This window comes from Cercospora beticola, chromosome 5, assembly GCF_033473495.1.
Source record: "Cercospora beticola chromosome 5, complete sequence".
NCBI classification, from domain to species: domain Eukaryota; kingdom Fungi; phylum Ascomycota; class Dothideomycetes; order Mycosphaerellales; family Mycosphaerellaceae; genus Cercospora; species Cercospora beticola.
The window spans coordinates 4,217,201-4,239,723 of NC_088939.1; the positions used below are offsets into that span (position 1 = coordinate 4,217,201).

The 22,523-nt window shown below is 52.6% G+C and overlaps 12 protein-coding genes across 12 annotated transcripts; 7 read left to right on the forward strand and 5 right to left on the reverse strand.

The window, feature by feature from the left end:
* Positions 1-707: 707 nt before the first annotated feature.
* RPL15 (60S ribosomal protein eL15) lies at positions 708-1,475 on the reverse strand (the record flags this gene model as incomplete). Its single annotated transcript, XM_023604637.2, has 3 exons — positions 708-1,075; positions 1,132-1,288; positions 1,389-1,475. 3 exons carry the CDS (start codon positions 1,473-1,475, stop codon positions 708-710), a joined length of 612 nt encoding a protein of 203 aa, XP_023460772.1.
* A 942-nt stretch (positions 1,476-2,417) lies between these two features.
* RHO25_008834 (uncharacterized protein) lies at positions 2,418-4,421 on the forward strand (the record flags this gene model as incomplete). Its single annotated transcript, XM_023604638.2, has 2 exons — positions 2,418-2,435; positions 2,490-4,421. 2 exons carry the CDS (start codon positions 2,418-2,420, stop codon positions 4,419-4,421), a joined length of 1,950 nt encoding a protein of 649 aa, XP_023460771.1.
* Positions 4,422-4,473: 52 nt separating this feature from the next.
* RHO25_008835 (uncharacterized protein) lies at positions 4,474-5,433 on the reverse strand (the record flags this gene model as incomplete). The annotated part of the gene is made up of 3 exons (XM_023604639.1): positions 4,474-5,028; positions 5,105-5,189; positions 5,303-5,433. 3 exons carry the CDS (start codon positions 5,431-5,433, stop codon positions 4,474-4,476), a joined length of 771 nt encoding a protein of 256 aa, XP_023460536.1.
* Positions 5,434-6,216: 783 nt separating this feature from the next.
* On the forward strand, positions 6,217-7,953 carry RHO25_008836 (uncharacterized protein; the record flags this gene model as incomplete). The annotated part of the gene is made up of 3 exons (XM_023604640.2): positions 6,217-6,690; positions 6,749-7,261; positions 7,321-7,953. The coding sequence occupies 3 exons, from the start codon at positions 6,217-6,219 to the stop codon at positions 7,951-7,953; spliced, it is 1,620 nt and encodes a 539-aa protein (XP_023460537.2).
* A 103-nt stretch (positions 7,954-8,056) lies between these two features.
* On the reverse strand, positions 8,057-9,026 carry RHO25_008837 (uncharacterized protein; the record flags this gene model as incomplete). The annotated part of the gene is made up of 4 exons (XM_023604641.1): positions 8,057-8,319; positions 8,395-8,630; positions 8,692-8,843; positions 8,904-9,026. 4 exons carry the CDS (start codon positions 9,024-9,026, stop codon positions 8,057-8,059), a joined length of 774 nt encoding a protein of 257 aa, XP_023460534.1.
* Positions 9,027-9,321: 295 nt separating this feature from the next.
* Positions 9,322-10,248, forward strand: RHO25_008838 (uncharacterized protein; the record flags this gene model as incomplete). Its single annotated transcript, XM_023604643.1, has 1 exon — positions 9,322-10,248. One exon carries the CDS (start codon positions 9,322-9,324, stop codon positions 10,246-10,248), a length of 927 nt encoding a protein of 308 aa, XP_023460540.1.
* Positions 10,249-10,521: 273 nt separating this feature from the next.
* RHO25_008839 (uncharacterized protein) lies at positions 10,522-11,880 on the reverse strand (the record flags this gene model as incomplete). The annotated part of the gene is made up of 1 exon (XM_023604644.1): positions 10,522-11,880. One exon carries the CDS (start codon positions 11,878-11,880, stop codon positions 10,522-10,524), a length of 1,359 nt encoding a protein of 452 aa, XP_023460541.1.
* A 492-nt stretch (positions 11,881-12,372) lies between these two features.
* On the forward strand, positions 12,373-13,814 carry RHO25_008840 (uncharacterized protein; the record flags this gene model as incomplete). Its single annotated transcript, XM_023604645.1, has 4 exons — positions 12,373-13,073; positions 13,131-13,527; positions 13,581-13,686; positions 13,747-13,814. The coding sequence occupies 4 exons, from the start codon at positions 12,373-12,375 to the stop codon at positions 13,812-13,814; spliced, it is 1,272 nt and encodes a 423-aa protein (XP_023460538.1).
* Positions 13,815-14,231: 417 nt separating this feature from the next.
* On the forward strand, positions 14,232-14,741 carry RHO25_008841 (uncharacterized protein; the record flags this gene model as incomplete). The annotated part of the gene is made up of 1 exon (XM_023604646.2): positions 14,232-14,741. The coding sequence occupies one exon, from the start codon at positions 14,232-14,234 to the stop codon at positions 14,739-14,741; it is 510 nt and encodes a 169-aa protein (XP_023460539.1).
* A 2,711-nt stretch (positions 14,742-17,452) lies between these two features.
* Positions 17,453-18,415, reverse strand: RHO25_008842 (uncharacterized protein; the record flags this gene model as incomplete). The annotated part of the gene is made up of 1 exon (XM_023604647.2): positions 17,453-18,415. One exon carries the CDS (start codon positions 18,413-18,415, stop codon positions 17,453-17,455), a length of 963 nt encoding a protein of 320 aa, XP_023460532.1.
* Positions 18,416-19,271: 856 nt separating this feature from the next.
* On the forward strand, positions 19,272-19,702 carry RHO25_008843 (uncharacterized protein; the record flags this gene model as incomplete). Its single annotated transcript, XM_065603107.1, has 2 exons — positions 19,272-19,281; positions 19,404-19,702. The coding sequence occupies 2 exons, from the start codon at positions 19,272-19,274 to the stop codon at positions 19,700-19,702; spliced, it is 309 nt and encodes a 102-aa protein (XP_065459179.1).
* A 406-nt stretch (positions 19,703-20,108) lies between these two features.
* RHO25_008844 (uncharacterized protein) lies at positions 20,109-21,080 on the forward strand (the record flags this gene model as incomplete). The annotated part of the gene is made up of 1 exon (XM_023604649.2): positions 20,109-21,080. One exon carries the CDS (start codon positions 20,109-20,111, stop codon positions 21,078-21,080), a length of 972 nt encoding a protein of 323 aa, XP_023460792.1.
* Between the last annotated feature and the right edge of the window lie 1,443 nt (positions 21,081-22,523).

Below are 22,523 nucleotides of genomic sequence, written 5' to 3' on the forward strand. Positions count from 1 at the left end.
TGTGCCACCGCAGCGAATGTCAATCATGCGCGCGGTCAGAGGAGGCGGAAGCTCAGGCACACGCGAGCATCAAACGTCACGGCGCCCGTTGCCAATGGTGAAGTCACTGAAGCGTTCCTGCAAGGCGCATTGCACGACGCCGACGGCAGCCGCGCCACGAGGGTTCGGGAGGGAACAAGTGAGTGGAAGAAGATGGGCACCGGCAGCAACTCATCGCGCTGCGCGGCATACATGTACGAGACATGGTGCGCCAGCGCAAAGCATCAGATGTTGTTGCCAAGAGCGGTTACGAACAAGTTCAGGGATCCTTGAGAGGAGGTCCACTGCTCGGTACTTCCAAGCTCGTTCATCGAGGAGCCGATGGGTGGATGCATCGACTGTCACGACCCATTGGGGCAAGTGCACATTTCTGGCATCGAAATAGTAGTGCACGACACAACATTTCAGCGCTTACAATAGCACAACAACGACGGACTGGAAAGTGGCAGATCATGCAACGCAGTGAATGTATGCTGGGCCAATGGCAATCGTCTGAACCATGGGTAGCAAGCTCCATTTTTGGCTATACGACCACACCGAAGTCTTTCCGCGTGCACACTGTATGCGACCCGGCCCTTCGTAGAAAACATTCCCAGACCGATGCAACTCCCGAGCATAATCGCTGTAATACGTCGCCCAGCATATGACCCATCCTAGCAGCCTCTGCTCTATCGGTAGCGCCACAGGGAGAGGGTGTTCTGGCGCTTCCAGGTGTGGCGGCGACCGCTGGTGGTGTTGTTGTAGCGGTGGCCCTTGTTGAGACCTCTGCTCTTCTTGCCAGTGGCAGTGAGACCACGAGACTCGCGATGCTTGTGCACTGGGTTGACGATCCAGTTGATGCGTGGGTCGCGGCGGATCGCCTTGTGCTGTGGGTCGACGAGGATGACCTCGTAGTACTTGTACGTGCTGTCCTGGTTGATCCAGTAGCTGTTCAGCACGCGCAAGTTGGCAGCGCGACGGCCAACACGCTCCTCAGCAGTCGACTTGAGCGAGCGCTGGTACTTGAGCTGGTTGATACCCTGGTTGGTGGGCTTGCCTGTGCAATTCATCAGCCCTCTGCCGAGTTTCCGGTGTAACTTCCATTCTTCATACCGTAGGTGGCACCCTTTGGTGCTGGCCTCTTGCGGCCTCCACGGCGGACACGCACGCGGTAGATGACATAGCCCTGCTTGGCCTTGTATCCGAGACGGCGAGCCTTGTCGGGGCGCGATGGACGGGAGGCGCGGTGGATGACGTTCAGCTGGCGGAGCTAGATTGATGTACTCTCAGCAAATGTTCAACGAGTACGCTCAAGACACAAGCACATGTAGACATGTGCCATATGCCGCTCATGGGTGTTGGATGCGTACCTCCCAGCAGCGAACGCGAAGCAAGAAGCGCATGACATCGCTCTGCTTCTTCTTCTGCAGCTCCTCAAGATACTTGTGGGCACCCATCTGTACGCAGTATTAGCAGCTGCTCTTTTATCCAACTTTTCTCCAAGCCACGGAAGTTTTGCAGGAGGCCTCTCGAAAATGCCATTGTGTCGCGATCGTCCTCTCCGACTCCAATGCTCCTTCGAATTCGCCCCTGATGGGTCTCGCGTACCTTGACGTTGGTGGATTGGCGGGTGGTGCTGGGTGTTCGTGGCCTCGTGCCTTGTCGACTTCAAACGCAGCGCAGCCAAATCGAAGTCGAAAGTGCGTGTCGGAGGCTCGGCGGAAAGCGGCTTGGCACTGGCCTGCTGGTCCACGAGCAACGCCCAGCCAGCCTCAGTAGTACGCACAGCTCCACACCTTCGAGCTTCCTTCCACCAAGTCAACACCGACGATCAGCATTTTCGTGCTCGTCACTTCGCTGCGTGTCCGGTATTCTCCATCTCCCTTCACATTTACCTCCCACCTCACGCCGTGCCCGAGGACAGTCCTGACGTGATGCGAGCGAAGCCTGTACGGAGCGACCAACCATCGTGAACGTCGATCAACCTGGACCCCGCATGCGAAATAATGGCGCTACCAGTCCCAAAGGAGCCACAGGGTCTCACGATCCAAGACAAGGCAGGCAGCTCGTGTGCACTCTCCTCGCCCAACTTCCATCACCTCCTACACCTACTTCTCATTCAAACTTCACGTCATCTAAGTGTCGCGACTTAGCTCGGCTGCACATTGAAATTGTCCTCCCCCCAATTTTACCACGACTCGGTCGATCACAGCCTCCTCCTTCGGCTTGCGATGACCAGACCTGCACACGCTGGACAACAGATGTGAATGAGGTGATGTCCTGCACCACGTTCACGTTAGGCCTGCCTCCACGCAAGTCAGACTTCCCTCGTGGCTGATCCTGGATCCATCCTGCATGCCTTTTGTCGTGTCTAGACACTCCTTGACCCAAGTGGCCAAATGGTATATCGTGGCAAGGTACAAAGCCCAAGCCCAAGCTGGGAGGCTCCCGCTGACTGTATCGCGTCTTAGCCCTCCGCTGGTTGCGAGAACTGCCGGAAAGCCAAGAAACGCTGTGATTTGGAACAGCCGGCTTGCACGCGGTGCATTAAGCTGAAGAAGCCTTGTGGTGGATATCGAGATGTCAGCCAACTTCAGATACAGGACGAAAGTCAGGCGGTCATTCTCAAGGCTAACAGACAGAAACCGAGGACCCCGACTACGCCAGAGTCAGGTGTACTGGTACGCACGAAATTGGACTATGGTATAGCATCTCCCGGGACCAGTGTCGTGGCGACGCCGACATACGAAGATTGGTCATCCAAAGATGCTGCACCAAATAATCATCACGAAACAACAAGTCCAGCGGTGATCGTGTTCGACTCGACGGAATGTGACGATGGTCTCGGTGCACGCAACTACTTGCCCACATTCACAATGAAACCTAGCCCTGGCGATCTAGGTACCACTTACTTTTTCTCGCAATTCACCGCCGAATCTGGACATTGGCCGTTCCTTCGCAATTATGAGAAGAGGGCACTTCTCAACCCGGTTCTCGACTATGCGATCAAAGCCTGCGGACTTGCAGCCTTGGATAATGTGCACGGCATCGAGATGGGCCGTAGCTATTCACTGAAAATGTACTCACAGGCAATTGGCATGCTGAACGCTGCTCTGCGCGACCCTCGACAAAGCAAGACTGACGACAGTCTCATTGCTGTGTCTATGCTGGGTTATTTTGAGAATATTACTTGCGACAGTCGAGAGTCAATCGAGTCGTGGAAAGCTCATATTCGAGGTGCCACCCAGCTCCTCCAACTACGAGGAAAAGATCAATTCCTCAGTCCAATTGGACGCATGCTATTCCGAGAGACACGCCAGCAAGTACTGATCAGCTCTCTGTGGGACGACATTGAACCTCCTGCGTTCTTATGGGACTGGAATGCAGAACTGCTCAAGCAGTCTGAGAATCAACAATGGATCGAACCTGCAGATCATTTCACATTTCTTGTGTTCGAATTTGCGCGACTGCGGAGCCGAATACGCCAGAAAATGATGTCAGACTTGGACGCAATGGCTGCCGCGACTGGCATCGAGATGCGAATGGAGCAGTGGTCCGTAGACCTCATGGCCAACAATCCGTTTTGGCGTTATCGCGAAGTCGAGGTGCCAGATAGTCCCAATGTTTGGAATGGTCTGGTGCACGTGTACAACGGCCATCCAACCGCTAGTGTGTGGAGCACGTACAGAAACATCCGTATCATGCTTACCAGGACTCAAGAACTCTTGATAAGAAGGCTACACATTAACGAGGAAGAACGTGAAAACCAGTTCAGATATCTCCGAAGTGTGAGGAGACAAATGACTGACGACATCTGTCATGGTATTCCTACGCAACTAGGTCACGCGCCGTTCAACAATTCGCCCAACGTACTCATTACAGGATATGGATCCATATGGCCACTCTTTTTCGCAGGCACTTGTGCCCTCGAACGCATCGGACCAGGTCTATGGAGCACTGTCCTAAAAGAGTTCACGCCAAACGTGGAAGCCAGTACCTCCGCAGCCCTCGCGCAAGCGATGTGGATCATCGGCCGCATAGAGTACATCTCCAAGAAAATAGGTCTGCGGTGGTGCGACGGCGTGTTAGCCACACTTCGCGGTGATTTCGCCATGCACGAGGAACTTCTGCCGGAACGCGGAGAAATTGATGGCAAACATGTGCACAGATTCTGGCAAAACAGACTGGCCGAAATTCGGCAGAGCAAGACTCCAGACTGGATCAGACAAATTCGGGAGTCAGGACGTGGTCCCAGAATCACGATGGAAGAGAACGCACCTCTCAGTACCGGAGTTTTGACCGGGTTATACCCAGAAGGACTCTGGAAGGGCGACATCCAAGTTGACGAATCAAACAGGTACAGATCGAACAGCATGGAAATTAGTAATATCATACACAGTTGACCTTGATAGCGGCAGTACATGTCATAATGAAGACAAAAAGGTTGTTTGTAATCTAGATCTGAGTGTAACGCAGATACGGCTTCACTTCGCGCACCGATCCGAATTTCTTCTTTGCGTCCTCAGTGGTGACACTAGGCGGCACGATCACATCCTCACCGACCTGCCAGTCGATCGGAGTCGTCACTCCCTTCTTGTCGCCAGTTTGGAGACTGTCAATAACTCGCAAAACCTCAGATGTGTTGCGGCCGGTCGAAGCAGGGTACATCATCGTCAAGCGGATCTTCTTGCTGGGATCGATAACGAACACAGAGCGGATAGTGAAGGCGATGCCCTTCTCATCAATGTTCTCCAAGTCCTGCTGGTCAATCATGTCGTACAGAAACGCGACCTTGCGATCTGCGTCGGCGATGATTGGGAACGACAGCTGGGTGTTGGAGATCTCATTGATGTCTTGGATCCATTTGTCGTGAGAGCCGAGATCGTTGGCGCTGAGCCCGATCATTTTCACGCCGCGCTTTTCGAACTCACTGCGGAGTTTGGCAAATGCTCCGAGCTCGGTGGTGCAGACTGGAGTGAAGTCTGCTGGGTGGGAGAAGAGAATGGCCCACTATGATTGCGACAGGCTCCAGGTCAGCATGATATGGGCTTTCGAGTTATTGAGTGCAGGAAAAACAAGTGCTCACCTTATCACCGATGAATTCATGGAAGTCGATATTTCCTTGAGTCGTCTGGGCTTGGAAGTTGGGGGCAATTGATCCAAGGCGGAGTCTGTACACTTCTCAGCATTGATTCTCGGATGGGGGAACACCTCGATATGGTCCAAGAGGGCGCAAGATTTGCTTCGCGCAATGGTGTAGAAGCATTGACTTTCCAGTGCTCACCTTGGTTGCTCGGCAGGAGCGCTTAGGAACCTCTTGAAGATTGGTGATGCTTGTCTGCTAGCAAAGCATTGATGCGTTGCCGAAAGTCGGGATGCACGCAGTGCGCATTTTGTCAATGCTGCTGCCGCCATCCTCAGTATGTTGCCGGATGTCGATGGAATGGAGACCGGAAGAGTCTGATGGCGACATTGATGCTCGAGTTTTCCATCGTATCGATATGACGTCTTCGCTGCATCAAATATGCATCGAATATTTGATTAGAAGCTGATGCATTTCGCCGAGGCCGAAGCTGTCGAACTCCAACTCCGAGATTCGGTTTCTGGCTGCCGAATTGCTGCTTCCTTTGCACAACAACAATGCGAACGAGACCTTCTGACCGAGCATGAGATAAGGCTCGGATCCTTCCATGACCGTATCTCCAAGCACCATCCGGACGAAGGAAGCGCTGCCTCGCGCCCGAGCTCGGGCTGGCGGTAGGTTGAAGGCGTAAGTGCAGTCGCTGGAGAAGATCACCCATTGGGGTCCTCGCATTGATGGCCCTCAAGTTGTCGCCGATGCCACTCGAGAAAGGTCCGATGCAATGGCGGCTCCCCATGCGACAGTTGTCGCCGCTCCGGCAAAGAGGATGAGTGCGATTATGCGACGCCCCAGCGACGCCGCACACAAGCCACGCAGCAGTCAGTGGCAGACCTCTATCAACCTGGCGAGCCAGGTGTGAACTAATGGGTTCATTGCGTAGTGACGCTCACGTTCCAAACACTGTATCAGCGCAGAATGGGGAAGTTCACAGTCAGGAACCACGTGGAGATGGCCCAAGCAACACAGCAGTAAATCATCACGAAGTCCGAAGTAATCAAGGGCGCGTATCTCTATCCCGAGATCCTGCACTTCTTCATGGTCCGTGGTTTGTTAACATGGACGTACCATACACTCCGATTCTGGTCGCCGAGTCATCTGACTCTGCTTTTGCAACGCGATTTCGTCAAACGATTTCCACAAGCCAGCAGGATCATCTGCCCCGGGTCGACTTCGTGAGCGATGAGGATATTCTCGCACTGTCAGAGGCTGACTGCATTTGGCCGAGGCCAGCCCGTGCCCATTTTCTCCTCGACACGGCCCTCAAACGTCTCGGGCGCACCTATCATATTCTACTACGCAACGTGGTGTCTGAAGAACTCGAAGCCCTCAATCGCAGTCCTGCCTCGACAGACTTCCTGACCAAATCCAAGCTTCTGGCCGCATTCGCGGTAGGCGAGCTTTACGCGACTAGAACGAGGACTGTCGACAATGCATTTCCTGGCCTTAGCTACTTTGCAAAAGCTACTAGAATACTTCAAATTAGCCCCGAGAGACCAGTGCTCGGGTTCATCGAAGTCAAACTACTACTTGCAAGTTCTATGTCTCTGAGATGTTACTGATCGTACGCTGACAATTGGTACTTTCTAGTCTTTCTATTCCCTTTGCCTCAATCGACGGCACTCGGCGTACTCTCTAGCCGGCCAAGCCGTTAGACTTGCAGTCGTGATGGGTTTGCACCTAGAAGTTCCGCCTGCAGTGCTGCCTGACCCAGCCTTACGAGAACACAGGCGCCGGCTATGGTGGACTGCTTACACCTTCGACCGAATGTGGTCGGCGAAGTTGGGCTTCCCACACGCTGTCTCGGACGATGATATCACAGTCGACCTCCCATCAGACCACTTGGAGCAAGGCGACGCCGCGGATGCTCTGCATCCGTCCTTTTTCGCTGCCCGTGTTAGTCTCGCCAGATCGGCATCCAGGATCATATGTTCGATATATACGCGAACATCACGAGACACTCGCCTATCGGAGAAAGTGCAATCTGTTTCCAGAGATCTGCGAGTGTGGATGGACAAGCTTCCCCATGATTTGAAGATTGACAGTGCAGATCAGTACAAAATGGACCCCAGAGCCTGCTCCCTGCAGTTACTATTCAATCAGGTAAAGTGCACCATCTTCTTTGAAATGTTAGCAATCATGCCAGTCTGACGGCCGAGAAGCTCCTCATCCTTGCAACGAGACCTGTCCTCTTGCATGTGCTCAAGACTCGCATTGCCAACCCAGACTCCGACATTGGCGTTCCGAAATCTGCTTTAGGGCTAGCAGAGGCCTGTGTAAGGTGCGCTCGTCACTCCTACAGCCTCTTGACTGACAAGTGGACCAATGGCTCTCTGATGCTTTTCGATTACTTCGACACACAATACCTCTTCTCTTCATCGATCATCCTGGCTATCTCTTCACTTTGGGAGAGGGAATCGAGTTATCTCGACAAGAACCGGCTAGAATGCATTACACACCTGCTTGCTCAGCTCAAGCAAAACGGCAATCTTCCCGCGGCAGAGTTTTGTCAGCATACAGACGCTATGCTGCCATTGATGGCAGATCTCGAGACGCGCTTGCGTGCTCAACCGTCACGTCATGCGACATTGAACGAGCCACCGACAGGCTACTCTCTCGGGGCAACAGGCCGCAGTCATGAGCTCGAGAACACACAAGTGGCGCAAGGTGTTACTCTGATGGAGCCTTTCTTTCAAAACCTTCTAGCGCAGCCCGACGCAGAGCTCCAATTCATCGACCAAGCGGACTTTCTGGATTTGGATCTTGGGCCGCTGTGGCCAGACGTGACAGTTTGACATCGTGGGAAACTTATCAAATCAGCCACCTCAGGATCCTATCCTAGTCAAGACTTTACCGACATCGCAATTCTCATATATGTCTGGCACTGATGCAAACAAACTATGAACGGGCGATTTGGAGCTCAGCGGAATACCAATTTTGAATAGCGCGAACATCGTAGCTCATTGCTACGGCATCAAACACTTTGAGGTGCTCTCTACACGCAGTGCCGTCATTCGAAAGCCGAGCGACCCATTTCTCGTGTTTCTTCGCGGCAGCGACGATCTTGTCAATTGCCTCGACGAAGGGGGGCTCATCGCCCTTTGCAGGGACATAGCCGAGAAGGGCAAGGGCAAGGTCGTTGGGCCCGATGAAAATCATGTCTGGAGCCGTATGAGGCAGCGTAAGCAAGACACTCTACGGCCGCGGATGCGATTGAGAAAGCAGCGCGGACTTACCTACGCCAGGTACCGCACAAATCGCATCGACATTTTGCAAACCTGCCTTCGTCTCGATCTGGACGCACGTGATCAAGCTTTCGTTCGCGGTTTTGACATAAGTAGCGATGTCGATATTGTGGGCGATTGCCGCGAATGGAGAGCCTTGACCTCGAAGTCCATCTGGAGGGAATTTCGCATATTGGACAACTGCTCTTGCTTCTTCCGCGGTGTTGATCTGCGGAACGACAATGCCACTTGTGGTGATGATCAAGTCAGCTCTTCTGGTCGACGACATCCACGACGGCAGACACATACTGCGCTCCTGCATCCAAAGCACGTTTGATCAAGTCCGGGTGTGTCATGCGAAGCCTAACGAGCGGCGAGACATCCAATGCCGCGATCGCAGCTGTTGCATTATGCATCGCATCGTCGCTGATTTGTCCATGTTCACAATCGATGATGACGCCCTAGACAGCCTGTTCATCAGCACAAAGGACGCTTTACATTCACAGATGTTGGGTACGGACATCCAATCCTGTCTGCGCCACTATCTGCGCTAAACGAAAGGAAGGAAGGCCCATGAAAGTCATGATCGGTTTTGATCGAGTCCGAAGAGCATTAAGGAGACGCAGACGCGGGTTGAAGGCCATTTTCTCAAGGACGGCTGAACTCGTTGCAATTGAGTAGTGTGGTAATGCTGCAAGAACGAGATAGAGAGAAGTTGCTATGTTGCAGTATCTGGTCAACAGACAAGTCCGAATGCAAGGTCTTGCATGGCGCAATCGGCCGTATGATACTCGGCGAGTGCGGGCGACATCGTATATTGTTCGGCGTTGGGATCCTGAGAGCTCGGCGAGAGGCTCGGCGTTTGGCAATTCGACACCATAGAAAGGATCTGGCCGACGCCGAGACCGAGAGTCTGTTGGAAAGGCTCGCCGAAAGTCAATGAAGGTCATCAATGCTGGAAGCGAACTCAACATTCCTTTCCTTAACGACATCAGAAATTCGGTCACGCATCTTGCCATCAGTACCACTCCGGCTATGGGAGCAACTTCGAACCGCCTCCACGTCACAGAGCGTTTGGATCTTAATGTTGACAATATTGATATTTCGCTTGCCATAACGCATCGCCCAGGCCGGCTCTGTCCCGTGCTATTTCTGCATGGATTTGGATCGACCAAAGAAGATTACACCGATTTCCTGCTTAAGAAGAGTTTCGACGGCCATGCTTTCGTAGCATATGACGCTCCTGGTTGCGGGCAATCAACAATCACAGAACACAAACAGCTATCAATTCCATTCCTAGTTAAGACTGCAGAAGCATTATTGGATTATCTCCGCATCGACCGCTTCCACCTCGTTGGGCATTCCATGGGAGCACTTACCGGACTCGAGCTATCGCACAAGCACCCTGCGCGTGTGCTAAGCTTTACAAATATCAAAGGCAATCTCTCTCCCGAAGACTGCTTCCTCAGCCGACAAATATTCGATTACCCGACATCGGATGACAAGCTGTTCTTCCAGGACTTCATTCATCGGACCTTTAACGCCACGTTCTTCGGCAGCGCAATGTACGCCACGAGTCTGCAGCTCAAAGCTAGAGCAGAGTCAGTCCGACCAATTTTCTCCTCAATGGTGAAGCTCTCTGATGCGGGCGATCTTCTCGACAAATTTCTGGCTTTGCCTTGTCCAAAGATCTTCATGTTTGGCGAGCAGTACGATGCGCTGTCATATCTGAAAAAGCTCGGCGAGTCGGGAGTGACACTGGCTAGGATCGAGGACTGCGGACATTTTCCAATGTATTCGAATCCACCATTGATGTGGCGGTACATACTCAGGGCAATCACCGAAGGAGAAGAAGCTTGTAGATAATATAGTTCTTGCTACATGCATAATTGTATTGTGATGTTTTGATACCGATGCTTTCCACACTTTTGTGTTAGTTCTTGCCCTGCCACGCAACCGAAGTGCTTACACGTTGTCAGTGCAAGCAATCAATCGAGCGGGCATCATTTAGCGAGCCTGGAGAGATGATATCCGACAAGCATGGCGTATATTTGAACCAAAACCAAAACTGAGACGATGCACCAAAACTCCTAGAATCGTTGAAGTGGTGATCTCTGAATTGAACTACGAAATAAACTCCTAGCCTTTGCGCTGCAACATATGATAGTTCAGCTTCTTGCGAGCTTCAGCGATTCCAACACCACTGACTAGAAGTTCTCGAATCTTGCTTTCTGCCTCTTCAATCTCCGCAGCTACCCGAGCCACTTCTCGTGCCCGCCGACGTGGCACAACCACGACACCATTCGCATCAGCGACCACAATGTCACGGTGCTCAACTCGGACTTTACCAACGCTGACAGCCTGGCCAACATCTGCCACCTCAACTCTATCTTTTCCAGTTCGCATCCAACACCCAGCGGTGAACAGTGGAAACCCGTCCGTCAGCGCTTTGTCAACGTCGCGACAAACTCCATCGATGACAGTACCTGAGATGCCCCTCAAGCCAGCATATTGAGTCATGATATCGCCCCAGACTGTACAATCTGTGCGCCCGTCGTTGTCGATGACTACAATGTCGCCTGCAGCAACATCATCGATAAAGTCGCCAACGCTCCCGGGAGGGTCGCTCGCAGGAACATAGCGAACTGTGAAGGCCGGTCCAACGATAGTCTTCTTGTAGTTGCTGAGAGGCATTATGCCATAAGCTTGGCCAGGAATGCCGAGCTTATCGAGCGCATCAGATACAGCAGCGGAGTCAAGGCCTGCAAACAAAGCGCTGATCTCTCGCTCCTCGCTCGACATGCTTTTCGTGTTCCGTGGTGATAACGAAGTGGCCGGCTCATCCGAGTTACCAGTCCCAATAGCTTCGAATTGCCTGTCATGCATAACTTCGGAAACAGAATGCCCTGCTCGCACTGCTTGAACCATAGAGTCTTGACGGCGCTCGATGCGCTCAGCCAGATCTAGGACCTCTTTAATCCGACCTGCGGGCACAAATACTGTACCACATCTATCGGCGATCACAAAATCATCCTGATTGACTGTGACTCCTCGCATTTGGATCGAGGTACCAGCGTCATACTGCACCATTCTGTTTCGGGCGCTGATCATGGTGACTCCCCTGCCATAGACCGGAAATCCGATGTCTCGACTTCCATCAATATCTCGACTCATGCCATCAACAACAGTACCACGAATCTCCTTTCTTTGGGCAGCATTCGCGATGATATCGCCCCAACAGGAAACGCCATCGATGCCTCCGGCGATTACAAGGACACGGTCGTTGGTTTTCGTTGCATCAATGACAGGGGTGATGAGATGTGTTGTAGGAGCTTGATCGGTCTTTGGGCCCAGCTGTACTGTACTGGCGCGCCCAACAACCTTCGGGCAGTCCCACAGGGGTAGTAGTCCGTACGTTGCTCCTTTCAATTGTAAGAAGTCCAGCGCATCGGACACGGTGTTTGTATCAAATGCGGAAAGGCGTTCGAGAGGATCCATGGTGTTTAGGGTGTGATCTGAGGCGCAACGCGGTAGAGGAGAGGCCACTGTCAATCAACTGAATGAGTGCAGATGTTTCAAGCCAGATATTGGAGAACGCACTCATAAATGGCTGTTCGCTGGAGCACCAGTAGGGGCCGTCTTGGAAAGGCCGTGAACATCAAGCGTTCGCCGACGCCGAAGCCGACGCCGAGGACAACACGCCCACCAGAGACGCGTTCAAAAGCTCGGTGCTTGGCAGGTCATGCGAGCAAATGTGTCTGACCGAAGCCGAGAGTTCGAATATTCGCAGTCTTTGCAGTAGCGTTGCCCGAACAGATCGCTAACTTTGTCGCCGCGTTGACCGAAGCAACGTGAATTGCACAATTGCTTCATTCTGACACCTTGCACAGCGTTTCGCTGCGTTGATAAATGTGAAAGGCAGGAAGACCGTTCTGTCCCGTGCGTGCCTGTCCCTTTTGACTTTTTTACACTTTCCTGATCATTTGTAAAATGTTCTGTCTCGAGAACCTGCCTGATGTGGCCGCCGACGCAGCATTTGCTCTGATCGAGCAGTACAAAGCAGATTCGTCGCCGCACAAAGTTGACCTCAGCCCGGGCTTCTATCGGGATGAACAAGCAAAGCCTTGGACACTACCATCTGTGCAACAGGTACTGTTTAATTCTTCCTCAAAACAAATCTGTACCAACAATGACCAGGCTGAACGAGCATTGTTCGAAGATCCATCCCGAGATCATGAACATCTGCCTCTGCTCGGACATGAACAGCTGCTAAGTAAAGCTCGAGACCTCATCTTCGGCTTACCACTGGACCAGTCTGCTAGCATTGCTTCGATCCAGACCATAGCAGGTACAGGGGCGAATCATCTTGGTGCTCTACTGTTGGCGCAAGCCTGTCGTTCACAGACCGTTTGGATATCGGATCCATCTTGGATTAATCACACGGAGATCTGGAAGATTGTTGACGATGGCATCCAGCGTCGATCGTATCCGTACTTCGATCCAGAGCGTTTCACGATCGATTTCGATGGCATGTTGTCGACTCTAGGCACAGGAGCCCGGGAAGGGGATGTGGTCATCTTGCACGGCTGCGCACATAATCCAACAGGCATAGATCTGGATAAAGCACAGTGGAGAGAAATTGCAGCCTTGTGTGAGAAGAAGCGCCTGATCCCGTTCTTCGACGTTGCCTAGTAAGTCAGCTAAGGAGGAGGCAGTAATTGTTGGCCATCCATGCTAAAGGACAGTAGTCAAGGTTTCGCCTCTGGCGATCTGAACGGTGACGCTTGGCCTATTCGACACTTCTATCGCAACACATCAGTGGAGATCTTAGTTGCTCAATCGTTCTCGAAGAACTTTGGCCTCTATGGGCAGCGTGTGGGCGTCCTGCACGTTGCCTGTCGGACTGAAACAGCCAGAGAGAAGACAGTCAGAACGCTGACACGTCTTTCCCGTGCCGAGATCACCAGCTGCCCAATCCATGGAGCCCAAATTGTGGCGCGAATTCTGAGCGAAGAGAATTTGGCAAGGCAGTGGCAAGATGACCTGCTACACATGAGCCAGCGCATGTTGCGCATGCGGACCCGATTAGTGTCTGAGCTACAGCGGCTCCAGACCCCAGGCTCGTGGGAGCATATCTTGACTGATGTGGGTTGCGGCATCTCGAAAATGCGTCTCCGCGCCATACTGACCGGTTCCAGGTGGGTATGTTCTCGATGACAGGATTGCTGCCAGAGCAAATCGAGGAGCTTAGAGAGCAACACCACGTCTACTTGCTTCCTTCAGGGAGGATCTCGATAACCGGATGTCCGTACAATCGTCTGATCTCCTTTTGCAGCTTTTGAGTACCTGCTAATGTGATTGTAGTGACCGGGCATAATGTCGGTTATGTAGCGAAGTCTTTCCACTCGGCCCTGGTCGATTATGGGACATAGGCTCGGCAGCTGCTGAAGCACTGGCATGTGAAGGATGGACAGAGCACATGTTGGTCGTAATGGCCTTGTGCAGAGGTGCTAAGCCACTGTTGTAGGTGGATTGGTGTAGAAAGTATTGTTGATAGAGTCAAGAATGATTGGTCATGCAAGCTGTTCGTCTTCTCGTCAGCCTGCGCAGCTAAATTTTGATGCACAATTTAGTTAAGTGGCTGCCTGACAAGTGGATCCAGCGACGCGAAAGTGACGCGTGCGCTGCCGCCGCCGACGTTCGTTCACCATTGCCGCTCATGCACTTTCAACATTTGCCTGTGACTCGCTGCTGCCTGACATGAACCCAAGCCGGTAGTAGTGGTGAAAAGGGAGTCTGTGAGACCAGAAACAGCAACATCCACGACATCCACCTCGACAATCGCCGCCATGTCCAAGGTCGCTCCAAGCGCACGAACGTGGACACTTCGGTTCAAGAACCACACCAGCACCATCCTGCTCGAAGTCGACCCACTGCAGAGCCTCTCTGATGTTCGAGCGGAGCTCCTTCATGCCCTCGTCGAAACGTCACCTGGCGGCAAGCTCAATGGACAAGAAATACCTCAGAATGCTAAGCACATCAAACTCGGGATCGCCAACGATCGCAACGATCTCAGCAAAGGCTACTCTTCAGTTGTTGGCGAGCTCGAGGAGGCCAGCGACACTGGCAAGGGCAAGGGGAAGGCACCGGTAGGCAGCGCCAAAGCCGACTCGCTCAAGGATTGCCCACAGGGCGTTGGCATGAAAAATGGCGATGTCGTCGCATTCAAGTTCGTTGGCAACGGAGGCATTGCAGATGAGTCCACCGAAGATATAATCGAAGAGTGGGATGTCATTGTGCCGACTATCGAGGACACCTACAAGGAGGACGATGAGGGGCTAGCCATGGACGAAGGGTGAGGTGTCAATCGCCTCGAGACACTCTCAGCTGTGCCTCCTGGTTCTGTCACCCGAAAAGGGAGCCAAGATATGTTGAGGATGGATACATGGATACCATCATACCACATGTCGTGCTTGCAATCTTAGTCGCACGGCGTAAAGGCGTAGCACAGACCGCCATGACCCAAGATCACAACAACGGAAAGCCGCAGCACGCTTGACCTCTTCGAGAGCGTGTTCAACGTCGGCTTAGGCTTTGAAGAAGTCTATTGGCCCAAATACACGCCGAGAACGACACGCATCCGCTGTCAGAACGATAAACGTGGTTCCTGAGTATATCTCAACCTCAGCAACCGGGTTCGAAGGGGAAATGGGCTTGCAAGGCCATTGAGATATGAAGCTGTCAAATACTGGCCACAAATCGACAGATGCTCTGTCACACCATCTGTTCTTGAGTTTGCTTGTGGTTGTTTGCTTTACAAAGACACTGACTGGTTTCTTTGGCGAGCTCAGCGTCAATAAACTACCAATAGGAGGCGGTCATCAATCGTCCTCGACTACAATTGCTCCTGCAGCACGGAAGCCGTCGCCATGGAATACGGCTTGATGAAGTGGCATGTCAAACTTCGCGTTCGAGCACTCGAAGACTATGGCGCCTTCAAGCCGCTTTCTATAATAGCAATGAGCTGTCGCCATCTATTTCTTGATTCGGCTGTCAAGCCCGAGCCGCTGCCGCACGGGACGCTTTGGTTGTCGGCAGTGCGTCTTCGGGTGCCTGGTTCACTCTCGGTCGCTATCCGCTGTCATGTCCAGGCTTGCGGACCTTTGTGCTAGCCTACATCGCCACTGCTCGCCATGCAAAGAACGATGGGTATCGTCGCAAAGCAAAAGGAATTCAATTCGCATGCGATGTAGTCTACCGGTAATCATAGTTGCCATTCGCACGCTGCACGGTTTCCAATTCGATTTCGCATACTACATTCCATCGTCCGGGACGTTTTCATGCTGCAAAAGCGACAGATCTGTTCTCCTCAGGATGACGATCCTATGTCGTGCCCGCTTCAAACCTGCGCTGTGCTGCACGAAGCCGAGCCTATGACCGGTCATGATTCGCCAGATATGGAGTTCACATCGCGGCGGTTCTACTCGCACGAGCAGCGTAGACACGGCACGGTGGGGCTTGGTCAATCGACGAGCATTGCAACAGACATAATCAGTGCCCAGAGGCCTAACATCCCGGCACGTCCTCGGTCGTGACCGGACAAGTACAGCGGACGATCTTCACCACTCATCTGGCGGACCATAGTTCTGTATGCAATCCCAATTCTGTATCAGGAGATGGATTCCTATCGCTTGGCTTTCCTAAACGTCACGGCTTTCGAATCGCATAAGATTAATGCGAAGCCGACTAGATGACATTCTTGCACGGCAATGTGCCTTTTACCGTGGGTGCAACCCAAATAACACGTTTCCACGGACGGCAGCAAAAGCACGCCGCGGACGGCAATGATGGCCAACCGTCTCGCTGTTATGCAGCCGTTCGCCATTGTGGTCATCCGCAGCCCACTCCGACCCGAAGGGACTTCCTGAATATGATAATGTGCGTTGGCTGTACTAACATGCCTCGGTCGCACTGCGACAGCCATACGACTATCGTGAAGGACACCACGAGGGCAGTGCGAAACACGCACAGGCGATACATGCACAGCCCACATTGTCCTCACTTCCTCAAAGATAACATCCTCCGCCCTCGCATGTCCGAGCAATCGATGTATCGTGCAACGCACCACGTGTTGCATGGCACGTTTCGTGAAGAGACTGGCTGTTGTTGTCTTGAAAGGCAATGTAGGCTGCGTGAGCTGTCTCAATATTTGCCTACCTCTCTTTCAGTCTCTTTGAGCTTCATAATAACTCTATTTGCTCACGAAAACAACAATGTCTTACACGCTCGCTATATGAGCAGTCCATTTTGTGCAACATGGCATACAGATTGACCACCTTCGTCTTTGCCAAGCGCAGCACAGTCCACGACGCAAAAGAACAAGCCGAACGGCAGATCCCTCAACAAGCATGCCCCTCACAACATACGAATACACTTGCGGCCACATCTATCAAGTCCAAGGTCGGCAATGCAACTGCTTCTACAATCAAATGATGCGGATAAACGACCCTAGCAACCACCATCACGCTCGCATCAACGAAAGAGTCTTACCATTCGGGACGGAAGAATGTCGACATGATAGGACAGTCTTCAAGGCTTACGACTGCCACGATTGTCGTCGTGCACGCGAAAGACAGACGGAGAGGCTCTATCTGGTTGACCGATATGGAGTTGGTCGTCGGTATGATCGGGTGGCATCTTTGTACTACGACCGTTTCAGAGGAGGGAGTTGGTGGCACGGCAGAGATGAGAGGAGATGGAGGTGATGGGCAGGCAAAGGGTGGAGTGAACAAGGCAAGATGCAGCAATTTTGTGCATGGCAATGTCGAGCGAGCCGCGATCGATTGAGATTTCCGCGTCAATGGTTGGGAAATGGGGTGTACTGGAAGCAAGAAACGGGTGCGAACGTGGATATCCAGATTGTCGCTGCCTCTTCGAAGTGCGCGTTGTCTGCTCGGGCTCATCGAGCTTCAAAACATACAACATTCATTCCTACTTTTAATTGATTCGCCTTTGCAATTTCCTCTCAGTCCCTCGGCACGTATTGCTTGAAGTCCACCCTTCCGCGAGGTCAAGGCGCATTGCTCGAACTCCACTTGCTGAAGAAGTCGAGGACGACCGGAGTGAAATCAAGACTCTTATCCAGACAGCGACGTTTGGTTTGATTGTAATTGTCCGACGCATCCCAATTGTTGCTGAAAGCGTTAGGCCAGCAGTGGCCCAACTCGAAGATCTGGTAGTGCTTCACGACTTCGTTGCGTCCGCCACAAGAATAGGTCGTGGTATTGTAGCCACCGAGATCCTTGGAATATTTCGCCTTTGCGTTGGAGCCACAGGTTCGCTGGCCCCACCAGCTTACCCATTTACCAACGTCGGGTAGAGGGCCTCCGCTGCCATCTTTTGTAGGGTGATACGGGATGGTCTGGTCTTTGTCGCCGTGGGATTCCAGAATGGCTCTCTTCTTACTGCAGTCGCTCAGCTTGGTGTCTGTGTAAAGAGCCGCCGCGGCCATGGCGAATGCCGAGAATTCGTCTCCGTTGTCTGAGCAAGCGAGCAAGTCAACGAAGCCGCCGCCATTCGACTTGCCCGAAGCATACATGCGACTGTCGTCGATACAGTATTCCGTCTTCAGATGAGTGGTCAGATCTGTCACGAACTGAAGGTCATTGACATCTTGGTTTGCATAGCTGGGGCCTTGCCAAGATCCCTCATAGCCAGCGGGATAGACGACGAGATACTGCTGTCCTTTTGCGTAGTCGAAATAGCGTGAGTTCTGGTACTGCTGCCATGGAGTGCCGCTGTTGCCGTGAAAGTCCAAGATTAATGGCCACTGCTTTCCGAGATTCTTGTTGTACCCATCTGGAACTTTGACAGCGTAAGTTCTGTCGAATTTGCCCGAGCGAATAGTGTGACTGGCTGTGTCATTGTTGAAGCCTTCGTGGTGAGTCTTCTTGCAAGCGGCAGATGAGCTGGACGAGGCTGTGACATATGACGCTGCGAATGCAGTCAGAGCCAGAGTAGCGAGGATTCCCATACTGCAAGTGGTGAATCTTGGTCAAGTGGTAGTACAAGAATCCAGTAGCAGCAGGTGTGTGAAGAAAAGAGAATACTTATAGGAATCTGTGCATCGGAAGATACCTAGTTGGAGGGAAGGCAGCCGAAAGCGGGTCTGATCAGCAGAAGGAGCGGCGGAAGCCACGAAATCACATACCACATCAAGTGCTTACGAGGATGGTATGGGATCGGCAGCCGATGTATGGTCACGAGCATAGCATGCGCTGTATACGACAGGTGCTTGGAGAGAGACTTTAAGGCGACCAAGATACATGCCAATTTTGTCCGTGTAGCTTGCCCAAACGGGCCCCAAGCGCTGAGCGAGATTGGCACGATGTTTAAGGCATCCCATCCAATGTAGCAGATTCGAGTGCCATGCTGCTCTTACAGGCGCAAGTCGTACAATATCTCGTGCATTGTCACATATTGCACTGTAACGCTGGGCCGGTGGTGGATGCGACATTGACAGCACCACGTCGGCTGTGCGTCATGCAGCGGAACAGCCTGAGGGAAGAGGAGCCGCGTTCCTGCAGCTGCGAAGTTGCCAGAAATCTGTCAAGCGTGGTCAACGGATCCCAGGTTGTGATATCGTGCATCGATGTGAAGGAACAAGTACACCATTGCATTGACGCGTCAAGACTCTGTACGGTTGTACAGAGAGCAGCCTGAGGGACTCTCGGCTCTCGCCAGACCTTCCCCCTTCGGACCTTCCCACACCTCCACTCAAAACTCGACTTTGCCAGCTCCGTCTTCTGCTCTGCGACAATCACCCATTTCAAGGTAGGCACCCTCAATCATCCTAATCCCAACCCCTTTCATGATGACCAAAAAATAGCATGTATTACCGTACAGCACACAGTGCTCATGGCGATCAAAATTTTATCATTTGAGTATTTCTGACAACGCACACCAACATTGCACAAGAAGCACGATCATCCTCTGGGCCAGCTGCTAACGCGCTCGAACAGTGATCATGAGTAGTCCCAAGGCTCCTGCTGGGCACTTCACGCTCCTCTACTTCGCCGCATCGACCTCGTTCACCGAGAAGGGTCACGACTTCTTCCCTGCCCCGCTACTGGTCAGCCAGCTCTATGATAAGCTTGATGAGAAGTATCCGGGCATCAAAGAGAAGGTGCTGTCGAGCAGTGCTGTAACAGTCAACTTGGACTATGTGGACCTTGATGAGGAGAGCGCGAAGGGAGACAAGGGACTTGCCATTCAGGCTGGTGATGAAGTAGCCATAATTCCACCTGTCTCGTCAGGATGAATCAACATGATCCTTTCCACCACAAATCTGCAAAGTTCTCATCAATTCTCCGTTGTGTCTCCCGGCCTGGATACAAGCTGCGAGTGCACCGCCCAAGCATCTTGACCAATCAATCTCAGACGATTATCTGCGGCGTAACTACGTCCGGGTCAGGCATGTGGACACCGATCTCTATACCTTTTCAGATAAAGCAGTTGTCGTTCTGTGATTTGCGCTGGTGGGATTACAATTGACGGCTCTGCGACTGCCACTCGCGGGCCATGGGATTCCAAACTACCCTTGGAAGTGCTCACTTCTGAATTATTAGAGGTGCAGGTGCGGCGCTGCTCACATGCTGGCTCCAAATGCATTCACTTCTATGCCCCACCAACTGGCATGAATTCATTCGAATTCACATTCTGACGCTATGCAAAGCAACACCACAAACATTTTAACAACAAGCCAAATCGTTGTGCTTCGCCTCGATCACCTGCGCCATTACTTGGGTATCGCCAACGGTGGTGGCTTCATCCCGCGCCATATTCCAGGGAACTCGATCATTATGGGCGGTTCCGGACTCGACGGCCAAAGATCCGGCATTCGCTGCCGTATCCGCGACAATGTCGCAGCTGCTCTCCGTCAAGATTGGGGCTCATTGAAAAAGTGGTACAAACCAGTCAAGGTTGTGGACGCCACGGATGCACGTTGGTTGGCCCTTGTCGAGCAGCAGACGTCGGTCAGAGAGAGGATTGAGACCGCCTCCAAGCCGTCAACCGATGTCGCGAAGAAGCACATGATCATTATGGCACTGCGTGATGAATTTCCGGAACTTGCGACGGACGTTCCTGCACCACCGGAGCCACAAGTCCGCTCGCCCCTGCCTCCAAATGACGAGAAAACGGCCCTACCGAGCTACGAAGCGGCAACCGCGAAGATGGCAGTAGCTGCATCTCCGCTCGATATGCTGGCTTCGGAGGCACCAAATCTCCAACCGCCTGAGGCTTCCACCAAGCGCAAACTCGCGGAGACACGCTTCCCAAAACCTTATGCCAAGAAAGTGAAGGCGGATGACTTTGCCGACTCGTCTGGCGACGAAGACAACGGCGGAGATGACGATTTTGACCCCAAACAGGAGCGAAGTGAACGTGTGGCGGCGCGCGGTGAGCGCAGACAGCGTACTGAGGAGAAAGGGGTCGCCACCGTCACCGTCGAGCAACTCGAGCGCCAACGCGAAGACCTTGGCGACAAATATCGCCTGGACGACATTCAACTCCTCAAGAAGATCGCAGAGATACGGGGCGACAAGCGAGAAGGCTTCAAATTGGTGGAAGAAGAACTGAATCTGAAGCATAAGCGCGCGATGGAGCAAGCTCGGCGGAAGTACAGTCTGGAGAACTGATCGACAACCTAGTGGACGTTTTCTCTAAAACGAAGGACATGGTACTGCGCGCTGGCTTTCCCTCAGCTACAGTCCCGCATCAGAGACGGATATGGAGTGACTATTTGTTGTTGGAGTCAGCTCTACTAGCGGGAATCCTATGCATCCTGCAGCTGACTCCTTGGCTTGCAGGTCACACTCACACTTAGAAAGCCAGAGTCCTCCGGCACAACTCACGATGTCTCATTTCGTGGCGCATATCCTCTACACAAGGTGCATACCCCACGACCAGCTTATGGTACGATGCAGACGTCAAATTCCACCCAAGACTTCTTACCTCCAGCCGCGCGAACAGAGACCCAGTTCGATAAATTACCGAAACGTGAACGCAGTCGCGTCGTGATGTTCGTGGTGGCTTTCGTGGCTCTGCTAATGTTTGGCTGCCTACTAATTTATTGGTTTCTGGTGATGTAAGCTGTCTACGACAGTGTTTGAGACTCAAATCTACTGGTCCTGGGCGTGGGGTTTGTGGAATGTAGTTCTTGACAAACACCTCCTTCTTGGACATCAGCAGGAATCTTGATCCGCAAGATCCAACCACGCAGTGTTGCCCAACATCACCAAAATGCCGACCACGAGGAGCTCGAAAAGAGTCGCAAAGACCTTACCCACACCCGCCAAGCATATCTCGCTCGCAGCTCGCAAACGCTCGTCCAATACACAGTTGCCATCGCAAAGCAAGAAAACTACAGCAAGTCCCACGCGTTTCGAGCAAGATCAGCCCAAGAAGACATCTATACATTCGCCAGACCGACCTTCCTCACATCCCTACCTCAACACCCCAGACCTCAATCGTACAACATCCGGTCTCTTCCTCACAGATCGAGATGTGCGACTTCCTTCGCCACGAACACATCCCATGGACTCCGGCTCGCTGTGCTCAAGACCTGGGTCTCGTCCTGCATCTCCCATAGCTCGAGCACCCTCGCCACTTCGACATGAAATTTTGCTTCGCGATGAAGGAGACCAAAACATAAAACCTGGGGATATCGAGATCGTACGTTTGGAAGTTGAGGACGATGGCCATTTCGACATGATGATTTCGTTGCGTGATGCGGAGATACCCGAAGTGAGGACCAGGAACGTACCGACGATGTTTCTGGATGTACTCACGAAGAAATTCGATGAGTGGGGCGTGGCATGGGTAAAGAAGTGAGGGTGTTCGGGTCTGAATGCTTGAGTGCAATTGGAGCAAAGAGATGACTGCAAGGGCAGGACCAAGAATGGGTGCAATTACGGTGGCGACTGCCAAAGGCGATGGTTGCGCTGGGCAGCTGTGTGTGTGTGTGTGGCTCGAGGCTGTGGAAGTCCACACCTCGTGGTTGCGCAATGTCCAAGAGTTTGTCAATGTGACCGTGCTGAGATTCTGGGCACTCGAAGGATAAGTCCGACTTCAGCGCTCAT